Consider the following 15,669-nt stretch of genomic DNA (forward strand, 5'->3'; position numbering starts at 1 on the left):
CGCAAAAGCCTTTTGCGACGGGGCTAACATTCAAACAAAGACTGGAACTACCGTCGCAAATGTCTTTTATGACGGGTTAACGACGAGATTTTCCATTAACGACGGCCCCTTTTTAATTATGACGGATTCGCGACAGGAAATCCCGTCATTAATCAACGATTATTGGCCTTTAACGACGGGATTTCCCGTCGTTAATGGTACAATTTTTTGTAGTGCTGTTAGATTTAATATAGTGTACTTATTGTGTTCATACACATTACGTCAAATTGCATTCCATAGACTCCTAGCTAAATAGGGATGTTGATTTTGTCAATATTGAACAGTTGTATAACCTTGAGAAGCAAGATCTTTGTTTAGCCTTAGCTTCAAGGTTGAGCCTTCCTCTTGTATTTATAACAGTGAATTGAGATGATCGAATAGACGACAGAAATTAAAAGAGAGCTTACCAAGTTTAACATGGTATCAAGAGCAAGTGAAAAATCCTAACTTTTTCCTCCTCTTCTGTATTCGAGAGATCGTGAATCATCATGTCAGGAGACAAGGTGAAGGGGGATATGGCTTATCATCTCGGCTCCAGCAATGGACCGGGGATTGTCATAACACCAATACAACTTCGTGGTGAGAACTACGAAGAGTGGGCAAGGGCTGTTAGCACCTCGCTAAAGACAAAGAGGAAATATGGCTTCATTGAAAGGATTGTCAAGAAGCCAACAGAGGCAGAAACACTGGAAGATTGGGTTGCAGTTCATTCCATGTTGGTGTCTTGGCTCACAAATAATAAGGCTATCTTTCACCTCATTCAGAATGTCTTGTTTCGACTGCATAAACCATTGTTCTTCATTGTCATAATAACCGTCTTCTTCACCTACTTCCCAATCTATTTCAAGATTGCTGAACTCAATCCTTGAGGAACCAAATCCACTTTCCTCATCCCTAAATAACACCTTTTTTGCTTTACTTTTCCCTTTTCTCTCACTCACCTCCTTCACCTTTTCTTTTCCCTTCCCCTTTGAACTACCTTTTCTAGCAACTGATTTCACCCTAGGAGTTTTTAGTGGTGTAGCAAAGTTGTCATTCAACCTAGGGCTCCTTCTTTGTGGTGGACTAATGGATTGACTCAATCTAGGGTTCGTTCTATGTTCTGGGGTTGTTTTCGCTTATTTTGGTTTGGGTTTTTCTGTTTTGTTTGGGTATGTGGTGGTAGTACTTTTAATGGTGAAGGGTTTGTCTCACTAGTGCAGTACAGTTCAAGATGTCCCTCTTTATTTTTTGTCTCTAAAAACCTCTACACTTCAGCCCCGTTTACTACCTCCCTCTGGCCAGTAGTAAAAGTCCTCCCCTTTTGCTTATACCAAATGTTAAACTTCCTTAGAACAGACACATTATACTTCACAAACCCGTAAATAACTGCTTCCCTAAGATGTAGAACACACATTTCTGAAATTTTGGCTTTCTTTTTCCAATAATACCACCCACCATCATACACAATTAACTCCCAGTTCTGGAACTTTTTAGGTTTAAACTCACCCCCTAACCTAATCATAATATCAATATAACCATATTCTTCACCCTCCATCCTGTTGAAAAACGTAAACAAAGTAAGAAATTGTTAAATAATCAAAGTAAAAGCACTCAAATAAATCATACTCCCTCCGTCCCGGAATACTCGACCCGGTTTGACCGGCACAGAGTTTAAGGGACTTGAATTGACTTATTTAATTTAATAGGTAGTAGTTGATAGTGGGGTATTATTTTAATGTAGTTAGTGGGAGGTGGGTTAAGAGGTGGGGTTGGGGGAGAGTAGGGGTTGAATTTTTAATTATTTTTTGTATGGAGTAGGGGGTAGGTGGGTTAATAGGGGTGGAGTGAGAAATAATATAATATTGTTAGAATATTTCCATTTTTAAAAACAGGTCAAGTATTAAGGGACGGCCCGATAAGAAAAACCGGTCAAGTATTCTGGGACGGAGGGAGTATTCAATAACTAACCCTATGCCAGACAGTGTAAAACAACCCTAGATTAACAATAACCATGAATAATCAAAAACAAATTAAGAGATTAATTATTCAATTATTGATTATCCCAATCACTACTAACCTAATAATTTATTATTAAATACACAATCACCGACACATTCCCTCAATTATCATAATATAGGGTTTATAGATTCTCCATAAAACTGACAACTATTTTTAACAATTATGGACCAAAAAGAAGAAAAAGTTCATTAAAGTACCTTATCTAGTCAGAAAATACAAAATTTATGGTCCCCTCATTGATGATGGAGATGACGATGCCTCCATACCTTAAGGAAAAGGTAATCTTTGAATTTTGCTTTGAATTAGTAAAGAAAAAATAATTTTGGGTGAGAATTGAATGAGAAGCAAGAGCAGCACAGGAGCAGGAGAAGGGAATAAATAAGAAGCGGGAAACTATCGTGGAAGATAGGTTAAAGTTGGATGAACATATCCAAGTGTGGGCCCATCTCCGTTTTATCTAACGGAAACCGTTAACCGGTGTTGAATTCTAAATTTTGTATTCTTTAAGGTGTTTAAATATAATTTAAATTAAGTAAGGTGTTTAATTATAAAAGTTGGGTTTTTAAGGTGTTAAATGACAAAAAATCCATTAAATTTTGTAATAGCACAAAAAATTGGGGTTTTTTCCCTTCTCAAAATATATTATGAATCAATACTAGAATATTATTTTAGATTCTTTCTATAATACAATTCCTGGTGGAACTTCTTTTTTTAATTCATAGTACTCCGTATTATTTTTATAATATAGATTAATTTTATTTGTTTTTTTATTCTTTCCATATAAGTATTCGTATCAAATTACTAAAATAATTTTAATTAAAAGAAAACTCAAATACACCGGCCAGGAGATGACACATGTCAATTTTAATGTATCAATTGATTCCTAAGCAGCATAACTCCGCCCGGTTAGTCATTGCATGTAATACAAATATACAATGTATAAAGTTGTCACAAATATTATTGCCAATAGGTTAAAGACATTGTTATTTGTTAGTGAACCAAGTTAAATTTCTTTAATAATTTGTTTTTTAATTCTTGTTTTCGTTATAACAATCACATAAATCTTAATAAAACCATACAAATATAAAATACGAAGACGTACTTCATTAATAACAAACATAACGTACAATTTCATAGCATGTATATAAAGAATGCTACTAAAAGGAATTATATTTTCTCTACCCGTTCCCATCTCCATATTACAACCCATCATCGGGCAAAAGAACATTAGAAAATCCTCGACACCCCTAATATAATTTCCCCATTATACAAATTTGATTAATCATCGCATTAAAAACGAAAACATTCCAATTTCTTATAAAAATCCGATCAATATTATGTAGTTGCGCCAGTATCCTTGATAAGAGAAACCGTGGAAAGGCAATTACTAACCAATTTAGTCAACTTACTTCCATAACCAACCAAAGAGGACGTACCTCCACTCTCTTCTGCCCCATCATCGCATGTACCAAAATCAGAAATAGTAGCACTTAACATACTATTAATAGTTCCAATATCTTTGGATTTAATAGCTTTTAATACCTTTTCTAAATTATCCTTTGCATCAGCGTACATCTCCTTACAATCTTTAACGGTATCCTTATCGTTATCCGATTGCGCCGGTTTCTTGCCACTCAAACCTAGGGCAAGTTCTGTGGCTTGTAGCGTCGCCTTAACTTGCATCTCAAGTAAAGAAAAAGTGTCTGTTTTTTTATCACCATTACCTTGTCCAAGGAATTGTTTTAAGGATGATAGGCAAAGTTCAGGATTATCCGTGGACCCACAAGTTTTCTTGACGTCGGGGTTTTCAAATAGTGACGTGGCCCATGATGATTGGCCTTGTTGATTATTTTTTAGGTTAAATGGGTTGAATAAGCCCTTGAAGGTGGCCGGGAGATCTTTGGGATCCCCATCTGAATCTTGCATGGAGATTGGGGCGGAACTTGGTGAGAAAGAGTATGGAGGATCATTGTAAGGGGCGGCCGCAGTATCCGATGGTGACGATGATGGAGGGATAACAAAGATGTTTGTTGATATTGGTAATGGTGGTAATGATTTTGGAATTAGTTTTTCAAGAGAAGCTCTTGTGCATTGAACTTGGTTAATGATAGAATTAGAGGAGAAAATTATGAGGGACAAAAATGTTAATTTCATTAGTGGTTGCATTATTATAAGGAAATTATTAGGTTCCTTATTATCAACCAAAATTTATTTAATATGGAGATGTTGATAGGTAGAGAGATCGATTTCAAGGCTTTGGTATCAACAATTCTAGTGTTTAATTTGTATTGTTTATGGATGACAAAAAATAGTAGTTTGCTTTTCTAATTTAGATTGATGGCTAATATTATCAGGATTATATTTAACCATGATAATAATTGTAATGGATAGGCTGGTCAACGAACTAAATTTATAAATGTCCAGATCTAACAAAACTAATAGTGTTATTCAAGCGTATTATTAGTGACCAATCAAATTAACTTAAAGTTGTGCTGGTCCACGCTATTTATGAATTTTACTAAATTTACTAACACAAAATCATTACTTTTTTTTAGGGCATGAATTTTACTAACACGTCACATCAAAACATTGGCCAAAGTTCAAAAATTATTTGATTACAGTAAACCAAATGCACCTAAAGATTACACAAAGTACAATTAATATAAAACAAACAATACAAAATAATCGTATATATCCGTCTGATAATTAAGGGGTGTGCAAAAATTGGTCCGGACCAAAAAAATGGACTGGACCGCATCGACCTAGATCTGATCGGACCGGATCGAATCTGACCGAAGGCAATCGTTCCGGTCTCCGGGTCGAGAAATATCAATTTTCGGTCTGGTCCAGTCTAAAACTTGATTTTGGACCAGACCGATTCACTACAAGAAATTGTACCATTAACGACGCGAAATCCCGTCGTTAAAGGCCAATAATCGTTGATTAACGACGGGATTTCCTGTCGTGAACCCGTCATGAAAGGGGTCGTCATTAATGAAAAATCTCGTCGTTAACCCGTCGTAAAAGACATTTGCGACGGTTGTTCCCGTCTTTGTTGGGTTGTTAGACCCGTCGCAAAAGTCTTTTACGACGGGATTTTTGACCCGTCTTTATTAAGTTGCCATTTAAGATACAAATTCTTGTAGTGATTTTTCCTTAGTAAAATATAATATAAACTATTTTAAAATTTAATTCTCTCATTTAATGTGTTGTAAATATTACTATGGTCCGGGTTTTGGACCGATATTTTCGGTCCAGTCCAAGAAAAATGGATCCGGTAATTTTGGGTCTTGAATTATCAAAATTTCGATTTTCGATCCGGTCCATCCGGTGAACAACAAGAATCGGTTATGGAACTTTTAGTCGGCTTTGTCGTTCTTTAGGACTTTCTGGCCGTTGGGATAACCAACATCAGAAGATCTATATGTAAACATGGTAGGTTAAATACTTTGTCAGAGTGTAGCTTGTGGCTCTGTGCCACCCCAGGCATTAGTCTACCTTCGTTAGTCTTACCTTTTGTTAGTCTTGCCTTTTGTTTAAGATTTTGATGAACCGGTTGTCCCAAGGACATGCTTGGTTTAAATTTATTATTTCTTACCTACGTTATAACATGGCTCGTTTAGGCTTGGTAAAGTTGTGTTCATTCTTGTTGGGTTAGATTCGGGTGAGAAAACTTTAAAACCGGTTCTGTTAGGTGTAGATCAATTTCGGGTAGGATAATAATCTTGATTCTGATCAGGGACGAAGCATAGTGAGGGCCTAGGTAGGCCATGGCCCCCCTGAAGGTCCAACCACACCTATTAAATAAAAGACTAATAAGTTAACATTAGATGGTTTTCTATTGGACTGGCCCCCCTAAGCGGCTAAGCCTACTTACTTAATTAATGTTCGGCCCCACAAAGATGGCTAAACTTGCCGCAGGAATGGTTGAATATCAGACTTGATAACCGAGTCTGGCTTCGCCCCTGATTCTGATAGTGGCCGGGTCTGATGAATTCATATCATGTCAACTAGAGTGATTAGTACCATTTCCATAGTGTCATTTTTCAAGTTTGTGAAACTTTGAGAATTCCGCCCAAAATGTTGGATAACTCCCAAGTCCCAACCTCACACCAGAAACTTTGAGAATTGAGCCCAAAATGATATAAAAGCAAAGCCTAATAAATGATTCGGGCTCATATAAAAGTCAACCCAAATAATATAACCCAAGCAACCCAAGTGGCAAACTTAAATTGTACTCTAATACAAACTCAACAGACAACACGTGAACCGACCCGTAAACAATTGAACAGCAACAACTCAACCGGAAGAATCTCCCACGTCCTCTGTTTTTGTCTATTCTACTACACGCTAAAATCTTAAAAACATGTCCTATCTGTTCAAAATCCTAATAATGCAAAACAAATTAAAGCATCTACCGCCTTTAAACCAGAGGTGATCGTTTGGGGCTTTGGGTAGCGGGCCGGATCTCATCTTACTTTTTGGCCCAATGATTCTCGAATGCAAAAACCAAATTTTTTTTGGGGGCTTGAATTTTTATCCGTGTCCGTTTATTAAACGGGCCGGGCTTACCCGTGAGCTAACATGCCTAAAAATATTTTTAATTTTTTTTACTAAATATAATTAATTTGTTTTATGTATATGGTTTAATTTATTTATTTTCGCTTAAATTATCACTAAATTTTCAAGTTTAATTTTATAAAACAAAGTGAAAAATAAAAATCGTCTGATATGATATGAGAAAGAATCAAGTTATTTGTCTTAAATAGATAAGTTAGCAATAATTGTGAAAAGATTTACCCATTAAAAAGTTATAAATCCAATGTTTTTCTATAACTTACAAAATAAATAAAAATACAAGTATGACCGACTAACTATTACTAAAATAAATTATACTTTTTTAATAAACTGGCCGGGCGGGCTTGCCTGCAACAAATATTATCTCGTCCATATCCGCTTGTTAACATTAACGGGTCGGGCTTGGTCCGCCCAAATTTTTAATTTTTTCTATAATCGTTGTCCAAGTCTGCTATTTAAAGGGGTCGGATGAATCGGACTTAGCAAATCGTGCCGTCCATAATCAACTCTACTATGAACGGGTTAATTTTTAACAGCTCTAATAAAATCTACTTCACAAAAAGAAGGAATCTCCAATCCACACATACCCCTTATTTTTCTACACATTTTTGGGTGCACATGTTCATTAATATTTTTTTTAAAAATGTTAAATATAGTCACTTAAAATACACATTATGCACTTTGCAAATTACATCCTTTAAAAAAAGAAATTGTAAGTTGCAGGTTTGCAGGCTTACAACCTTTTTATTTGGTTCTTTCACTCATGATTTCAAACTTATACCACTATGCGAATCAAACACACTAAAAAAACATTTAAACCCTAGTCCAACTATTTTTTATAGTTCTAGGACAATAATCTTAACTACACCATCCGTTTCATGATAAGGACAACACTTAATAATGCACAAAATATTAGGCCATTGCATTAATTACTTGGTTATTTTTATGTGCAAATGGGTAAATTTGGGAATTAAAACTATGTTAACGATGGCTGGACACATAAAGAGTATGGAAATTAACATAAAAGATACTCCATCCGTTTCTTTTTGTTTGTTACGTATTATTTTTAGGGTGTTTTACAATTTTTGTTATGTGGGAGAACCTTTCCTTTTATAAAATTATTATACTATCATTTTTTGTGCCATCTTTTAATTTTAATTGGTCTAATTTTTTCAACTCATTAAATATCTTTGCAATTTTCCAAGTATGTTAAGTTAGCAATATTTGTGTTTTTTCATTATTGGTTCATTTTGATAAATAAATCTTATTGGTTGTAATGATTAGTGGGTTGAGATTTTACTTTGGTTTATTTTTTTAATAAAAAAGAAAAAAAAATCTTTATTATACTAAACGTGCAAAAGTCCAAACGTAACAAACAAAAAGAAACGGAGGGAGCAATAAGGTTGGTTGAAGGAGATACGAACAATAATGTACTTCACCTGTTTCGAAATATTGAGGATACTTATACATTTCACAACAATTAAGATAAATGATTGGAAATTAAGAAATATGTATGGGAAAAGTGAAATGTTGTAAGAAAAGAATAATAAAAAAATTAGGCTGAGTTGAGTGGTGTAGAAAAGAATAATTAAAAAATAGATTGAGTAGAAAGTTATGAGTAAAAAGAAAATGAAAATAGATTGAGTGGAATATGGTAAGTAAAATGAGAGAAAAAATAGTATAAGTGATCTACCAAACAGAATAAAAACACATTGTCCCTATTATTTTAAAACATCCATTTAAAAAATAAAGCACGGGCCATGATTATGTATAGTTGCTAAAAAGTGAAAACATTGAACTCATACCCAAAAAAAACAAAGAGTTTAAGCGTCGTTCTTTTAGACTTTTTCTTCTACAAAATTTCACTTCAATTCGGTTTAAAAGAACAAATTCTAGTTCAACTTTGTTTATGTATTTCATTATTAATTTACAAAGTAACTTTTTATTTTCTTTTTTTTAGAAGCACAACTTTTCCAATTGTTATGACCGAGTAATATAGTTACTCATCTCGTTTCTTTTTTTTTTTACGCTTGGCCTTTTACACGTTTATTAACGTCTAATTAATGTGCATTGAGATTCCTCTACTTTTTTATTTAAATAAGAAAAATTACGTTTATTTATAATATTTTCACTTTTATAAAAAATATAATATTGGGAAAATAAGAAAATTTTAATGTTCCAATATAAATGTGTGAGAGATTAAATGACGCAATAAATTTAATTGGTTAAAATAATCATTTGACACAAATTTTGATAGAATATTAAAACATTTACTCCCTCCGTTCCATAATGTTCCTCACTTTTCCATTATACGTGGTCTCCAATGCACTACTTTGACCATTAATATTTTTAATTTTGCATTAGTAAATATTATAGAAAAATGATATTTAAAAAAATTATATTGAAACAAATCAAATGATATCCCACAAGTTAATATTTTTACTATTAATAAACTATTAATTATGGTCAAAGTTTTTAAACTTTGACCATATGAATAGTAAATATGAGAGACATTATAGAACAAAGGGAATATGTGATAATATAAAAGGAAATGTAAAGAACATTTTGAAACATGCACCCAAAAAGGTAAACGTAAAAAACAAAAAGATACGGAGGGAGTAGTTTTATTCTTGATATTGTCATTATTAATATTATTACTATTATTAGTGTTATTATTATTATTATTACTCCATTTATTATTATTATTATTATTATTATTATTATTATTATTATTATTATTATTATTATTATAAATCAAATGCTAACAAAGTCAAATATTTTACAAATAGTTAGTAGGAAGCCGAGATACAATCTGGGCCCCCACTCCTCTGGCTATAGCAAAACCTATCCTAGTGAAAATATGAGCAACAGCACGAGCTCCAATGTCCTGTGTCCTAGAAAAATTATTATTATTATTATTATTATTATTATTATTATTATTATTATTATTATTATTATTATTATTATTATTATTATTATTATGACAGTATTATCATTATAATTTTTAGGCAAATTTGCGAAAAACAACCTTTTATAACCACTTTTTTGCGAAAGACAACCTTTTATAATTTTTTGTGCGAAAACAGACCTTAAACTAAATTAAATTTGCGAAAGACAACCTAAATGGATTTTCAGGCGTTGACCCAACATTTACCGGCTTGACTTGCCCGCTTTTGCTACTTACACCCTCTTTCCCTCCCTTTTTCCACTTTAAAAATAACTTAGAGCCAAAAATCAAAAAAAATCCCCCAAAGTTTCTTTCTCTTCTGTGTTCTTCCTTCCCCAAATTTCTTTTCGCCCAATCTTCCTGCTGAATAATTGGGATGAAATTACTGCAATTGCTTCTCAATTAACTGTTTTTCGACACTCTACAACTACATTTCGGTAAGTTTTGTTCATTAATTTTGATGAAGAAAAGTTAGGGTTTTTTCCCCAAATTTGTGAATTGTTGGAAAAAAGTGGCGTTGGTCTCTAAGCATATGTCATTTTTCAATGGAAGTACTGATATAAACAGCACCATGTTCATTTTCAATGATATTACAGATATTCATGATGGTCTGTATTTTTCTTCATTGAAGCTTCTGTTCTTGTGAAACCAACATCAGCAAATAGTCAAAACTTCCCCAAAACATCTCCATTATTTCACACAAAAGACAGGTTGCTTAATTTTACTAATTCTAGAAAAAAAAATTGGTTGAACTTTTGGGGGTGAAAAATTGGAAAATTTTGGGTTACTGTTACAAAATAGTGAATAAATTTGGAGGGTTTTGTGATAGATTGAAAATTGTGGGTACCCATTTGGAGATCTTTGCATGAAATTGCAAAATTATTAAGGGTTTATTTCAAGTGAAGTGAATATTGTTGAGTAGAGAGAACTGAGAAGTGGGGTTTTTAATTAAGGAGAGAGAAAATGTGTGGGCAACAACAGAAAAGAGAGAAGAGTGAAAAGAGTTCATCTGAAGGTGTTGAGAAGGTAATGGTTGTTGTGAAAGCTTCAAAGGAAATCCCAAAGGCAGCTCTTGTTCGGGCTTTGAGTCATTTTGTTCAACCTGGTGATTGCATCACTCTCATTGTGGTTGTCCCTCCTCCCAGTTCAGATCTGAATTCCCAAACTCGTTTTTACTTTAATATTTTTGTTTTTGTTTCAGGTATGTGGAAGATTGGGCCAAAAAAATTTGGGGGAAGGAAGAACATAGATAAGCAATAAATTTTGGGGATTCTTTTTTGATTTTTGGCTCCAAGTTAGTTTTAAGTGGGAAAGAGGGTGTAAGTAGCAAAACCGGGCAAGTCAAGCCGGAAAATGTTGGGCCAACGCCTGAAAACCCATTTAGGTTGTCTTTCGCAAATTTAATTTAGTTTAAGGTCTGTTTTCGCAAAAAAAAATAGAAAATGTTGTCTTTCGCAAAAAAGTGGTTATAAAAGGTTGTCTTTTGCAAATTTGCCTAATTTTTATGACCCATTACTTTGACTATATTTTGTGCAAATGAGTCACCAAAGACGAATCATTTTTTTTTTGGGTGCGAATGAGCCACAACGGCGGGGATGAGAATCAATCTCAGGATCACCTAAATCCGTGAGGGAAGCTCTAACCAACTGAGCTATACTCCACTCTCACGATGCAAATTATAAATGTGGGCGAGGAATGAAACATGAAACATATCATAAACAGATTCTCGGTATTAACCACTAGGCCAAGAGTTTATTAGTTTATTGGTACTCCGTACTTATGGTTACTGGTTACTCCGTCAGTCCCTTTTTATTTGCCCCATTTTTTTGTTTTTAGTTGTCCCTTTGAGATTACTCCATAACTTAAATGTTAAAAAAATTCACCATATCTCTATCACTCTCCTTTTTTTTTTTTTTTTTTATGAGAGGTAAGAAGAAGTACATTAGGAGGCCCTCCGCACATTGGTAACTCCTAAGTAATCGTTTGAAACAATAGAAGACAACATAGGGCTAATCCCCGGATCAAAATACATAGTATTTTGAATCAGATGACCAACGTTAGCAATCCATATGCCGCCTGATTTGCTTCTCTGTAGATGTGCGAGATCTCCCAAGAGTCAAAGTGTTGAGAAAGAAGGTCTTTGATATCCTTAATGATGGTGTCAAGCTTCCATGGTGTCGCCCATATTCCCTTAACAGTGTTATGACTAATAGATTGTCTCCTTCTATAAATAAGTTCTTGATTTGAAGATGAATTGCTACTTGAATGCCCTTGTGGAGGGCGAGCGCTTCAGCCATGTAGACTTGAGAGTTGCCGAGGTTGGAGGTCTCGGCGCGTAAGTGTTGGCCCATATGGTCTCTGATGATGAAGCCTGCTGCAGTAGAGGAATTTTTGCGTGATCCGTCAAAGTTGAGTTTGAAATGGTTTGGAGGCGGTGGATGCCAGCGGACTGGGATGTTGGTGCTGGTGGTTGAGGTGGAAGGTGAGGCACCCGAAAGGAGACCATTTTCAAGGGCGAAGTCAAGTTTGTTCCTGGTAAAGACCACTTTACTACCTTTATGTGCACTCCGTATTATTTACTTCAATCCTGACTAAAGTGAAGGTTTTTTGGTTGAACAATTAAAAGATAGTACCTCCGTTTTCGAAAGTTCTTTACGTTTTTCGTTTTAGTTCGTTCCTAAAAGCTCTTTATAGTTTACTTTATTTTATTTTTAACATATAAATTTTACATTTATACCTTTAATTGGCCCATTACAGCATACAACTTGTAATACTTTAATATCCATTTTTATCCACTCACATATTGAACAATTTATAACTACTCATTTTTCTATTTATTACCCCATCATCGTATGTTCAAAAAAATTCCTCATTATTGTGTAAATAGAAACGAAAGATCATTTAAAAACGGAGGTAACCAGAGAGAGAGGATTATAGAAGAAGGAATCTCCGCCTCTCCGCAACACCCCTGTTTTTCTCTCTCCTGCACGCTGTATTGTGTATAGTTGTATTGTATACACTTCAAAACGTGTCCTATGTGTTAACAATCTTAATAAAGCAAAACAAAAAGCATCATCTACAAGTAGTAACAAATTTCAACCCATCTTCTAATCTTCTTCTACATTATTCTCCACCATTTCCAAACCCAGAAAAACAAATCAAATAAAATCTAAAAATGACAGGAGCAAAGAAATTCGGAGTAGCAGTAGATTTCTCAAAGAGCAGCAAGTGTGCACTTCAATGGGCAATTGACAACTTAGCTGATAAGGGCGATACCTTATTCCTCATCCATGTTAAACACTCTTCTCATGATGAATCTCGAAATCTTCTCTGGGTTAAATCTGGCTCCCGTATGACCTCTTATCTGATAATTTCACCTTCAGATCACTCTGTTTTTATCACTTGTATTGATGATCTGCTGACTAACTTATTGGTATTGATGCAGCTCTTATCCCTTTGGTGGAGTTCAGACAACCTGAGGTTATGAAGAAGTACGAGGTTCAGACTGACATTGAAGTTCTTGATATGTGTGATACTGCTTCTCGCCAAAAAGAGGTTCCTTTTTTCAAAATTTATTAAATTATAATTATTAATTTTTATTTGATGTTGTTATTTGTTAAATTTAATGTCTGTTTTTGGGATGTATGAAGATTCATATTGTGACAAAAATATACTGGGGAGATGCAAGGGAAAAGGTGATGGAAGCCGTTGAAGATCTGAAATTGGATGCTTTGGTAATGGGAAGCAGGGGACTTACTGGTCTTAAAAGGTGATCAATTTTGGTTTTTGAGATTAATTCAATTTGTCAATTTGTTGTTCATTTTGGATGATCTGTTACAAATTTAGTTCTATAAATTATTTTAGGGGTAAAGTTTGGATGATTCTTAGTACTAGTGTGTAGTGTCCACACAACGAGATCTTGTGTATCATCTCCAAGACTTCACCAATTAAGCTGGTTGACATCGGTATTCATGTAATGTTGGTGTACCCATTAGAAAGATTTGTGCTAAAGATAGTAATTGATATGGACTTTTAAAAGAAGTGATTTATACAAATTGTTCTAATGAAAGCAATAAATCCTAGCACAATATGGAGATGGTTTCACAAATTGAACTATTAGATATATGCAAAATTAGATTTTTAGGCAAGGAATAGGAAAATTTAGGAGAATCGGATTTTTTTTGCTCGAGTTATGAAGTTGTACTTGTTAAGAGTAGACAATATAAATTACAAAAGGGGTAAGGGGATTCGAACCTGAGACCTATTGTACACAGACTCTCAGTCTTAACCACTAGGCAAAGACATCATTGGTACTTGTTAAGAGTATTAGCCACATGTGATTTGTGGGCTACTTAACCTATCACCAATTGCTTTTAGGATGAAACCCTATCAGCCTATCAGACTTATATATGGTCAGTACGTCTTCCCTCTTGTCAGGGCTCGTGTTAGGTCCAGTGAGTTATACTCGTATTAGATTGGGAACAAGGTTACCGGATGGTCTAGTTACTAGTCATATTAGAATTAGAGAAGCTAAGGAATTACTGTCCAGGGTTACAATTTGGTTCTTTACAATTCGTCGTCTCTATTATTCTAAAGATCCAAAAAGGAAATGATCCTCATATAACAAATTGATGATCAGTTTATCACAATTTACAACAAAGATTGAGTTTTGCTATTCATTTATCAGTCCATGAACTGAATTATGTGGCTTTCTAATGGTCTATTCCTAACTAACATAATCAATTTGTCGAATTGGCTGTAATTTGCAGGATAATCATGGGGAGTGTGGCAAACTATGTGATCAGCAATGCTAATGTACCAGTGACCATTGTCAAAGAGCCAGGAACCCATAAGGCCTGATTTGGTTTGAGTGGTCTAATTCATGTAATAGTACTGGTTAAGACCGACCGATGTTGATGGTTGTTTGTTTTACTAACGAGGGTTCAGAGCTCATCAGTGCTGCTGTATTTTTTCTCTTGGATACCTAATTTGTTGTTGTTGTTGTTGTTGTTGTTGTTGTTGTTGTTGTTGTTGTTGTTGTTGTTGTGGCTGTTAATAATTCTGGGATGGCCTCGGATCGGGCCAACTAGAAGATATCATTACAGTGTATTACTTGCATCTCTTCATACTTTCATAGTAATAAAGGAAACCGTTGTTTACATTTTGGAACAATTTCTTGTGTTTTTGGAACTATGATTGAAGCCTTTTGTAAATCAAATTATCCTGTCCAAGCGAATAGAGCAAATGAGGTCTACTTTTTGGCTAAAAAATGTAGGTTCAAACTAAAATCAAACTCATTGAAATTCAGTGGGGTCAGTTCGGGCATAAAAACCATGCCAAAAGCCCGAAAATTTCCTCAAATTTTTGGCAATGGCAAACCCAACTCGAAAATTAGGCCCAAAATATCTTGTCCAAGGCTGCCATATTTTATGAAAACCTTATGGAGCCTTTGGATCACAAGGATCAATATTGTTTTTCGTGCTCAAATAGGAAATATGGGAATGGTTTTTTTCTCATATTCAGGTCGTAATTCAGCAATTTCAGGTTTATTTAACAGGTACGAAGTCACCAGATCCGCTTTCTCCAAAAGAAGCATATCCTCATGGTTTTCTGCGAATATTGGCAGAACAGATGAAGGTCAGACAAAGTTCTGTTTACAGGTGGAAGGAGCCTGGAAGAAGAGGTATCGCAGAGCAGGTATGGGGTGGGCCCTCTCTTCAGCTACAAATCAGTTGGGATTTCAGTATGAAAAGCGCTACAATTGGAATGACTCTTTCAGCCTCACTTGTTGAGGCTCTTGCTTGTTTATATGGAATGGAATGAGCTCTTTCCCGTTCAATATCCTCCATCTCCATATTCAACATTGTTAGTAATCTGCAACTTGGAGGCCTCTCATATTAGTCAGGCTTGGACAATTTTCAAAATCCTTCACTAAGAAAAATTATTTCACAATACATCGTATACAAGGTGGATAAAGTACAGGTACATCAAGTTCACACACGCTAAGTCTGTTGTTATGGCCGGGATCGTTTCTACTTTGCACCTACCGAAGCCTGATTATATTTCTCCGTGTTCTGTTTTAAAATTTTGCAATTGAATACTCT

At 34.6% G+C, this 15,669-nt stretch overlaps 2 protein-coding genes across 2 annotated transcripts; one reads left to right on the plus strand and one right to left on the minus strand.

The window, feature by feature from the left end:
• Positions 1-3,122: 3,122 nt before the first annotated feature.
• LOC110791840 (pectinesterase inhibitor 10) lies at positions 3,123-4,313 on the minus strand. The gene has a single exon (XM_021996597.2). It carries the CDS (start codon positions 4,204-4,206, stop codon positions 3,376-3,378), a length of 831 nt encoding a protein of 276 aa, XP_021852289.1. The 5' UTR covers positions 4,207-4,313; the 3' UTR covers positions 3,123-3,375.
• An 8,171-nt stretch (positions 4,314-12,484) lies between these two features.
• Positions 12,485-14,737, plus strand: LOC110791848 (universal stress protein PHOS32). The gene is made up of 4 exons (XM_021996605.2): positions 12,485-12,915; positions 13,011-13,120; positions 13,216-13,334; positions 14,335-14,737. The coding sequence occupies exons 1-4, from the start codon at positions 12,741-12,743 to the stop codon at positions 14,423-14,425; spliced, it is 495 nt and encodes a 164-aa protein (XP_021852297.1). The 5' UTR covers positions 12,485-12,740; the 3' UTR covers positions 14,426-14,737.
• Positions 14,738-15,669: the final 932 nt, after the last annotated feature.

Source organism: Spinacia oleracea, chromosome 3 (genome assembly GCF_020520425.1).
Source record: "Spinacia oleracea cultivar Varoflay chromosome 3, BTI_SOV_V1, whole genome shotgun sequence".
Taxonomy (NCBI): Eukaryota; Viridiplantae; Streptophyta; class Magnoliopsida; order Caryophyllales; family Amaranthaceae; genus Spinacia; species Spinacia oleracea.

What these genes read in the sequence shown, in the direction of transcription:
- LOC110791840 (XM_021996597.2), bottom strand. Translation starts at nt 4,206, where the DNA reads ATGCAACCACTAATGAAATTAACATTTTTGTCCCTCATAATTTTCTCC.
- LOC110791848 (XM_021996605.2), top strand. Translation starts at nt 12,741, where the DNA reads ATGACAGGAGCAAAGAAATTCGGAGTAGCAGTAGATTTCTCAAAGAGC. An exon ending in CTGCTTCTCGCCAAAAAGAG is followed by an intron (nt 13,121 to 13,215) that starts GTTCCTTTTTTC and finishes GGATGTATGAAG; the next exon opens with ATTCATATTGTGACAAAAAT. An exon ending in GGACTTACTGGTCTTAAAAG is followed by an intron (nt 13,335 to 14,334) that starts GTGATCAATTTT and finishes TGTAATTTGCAG; the next exon opens with GATAATCATGGGGAGTGTGG.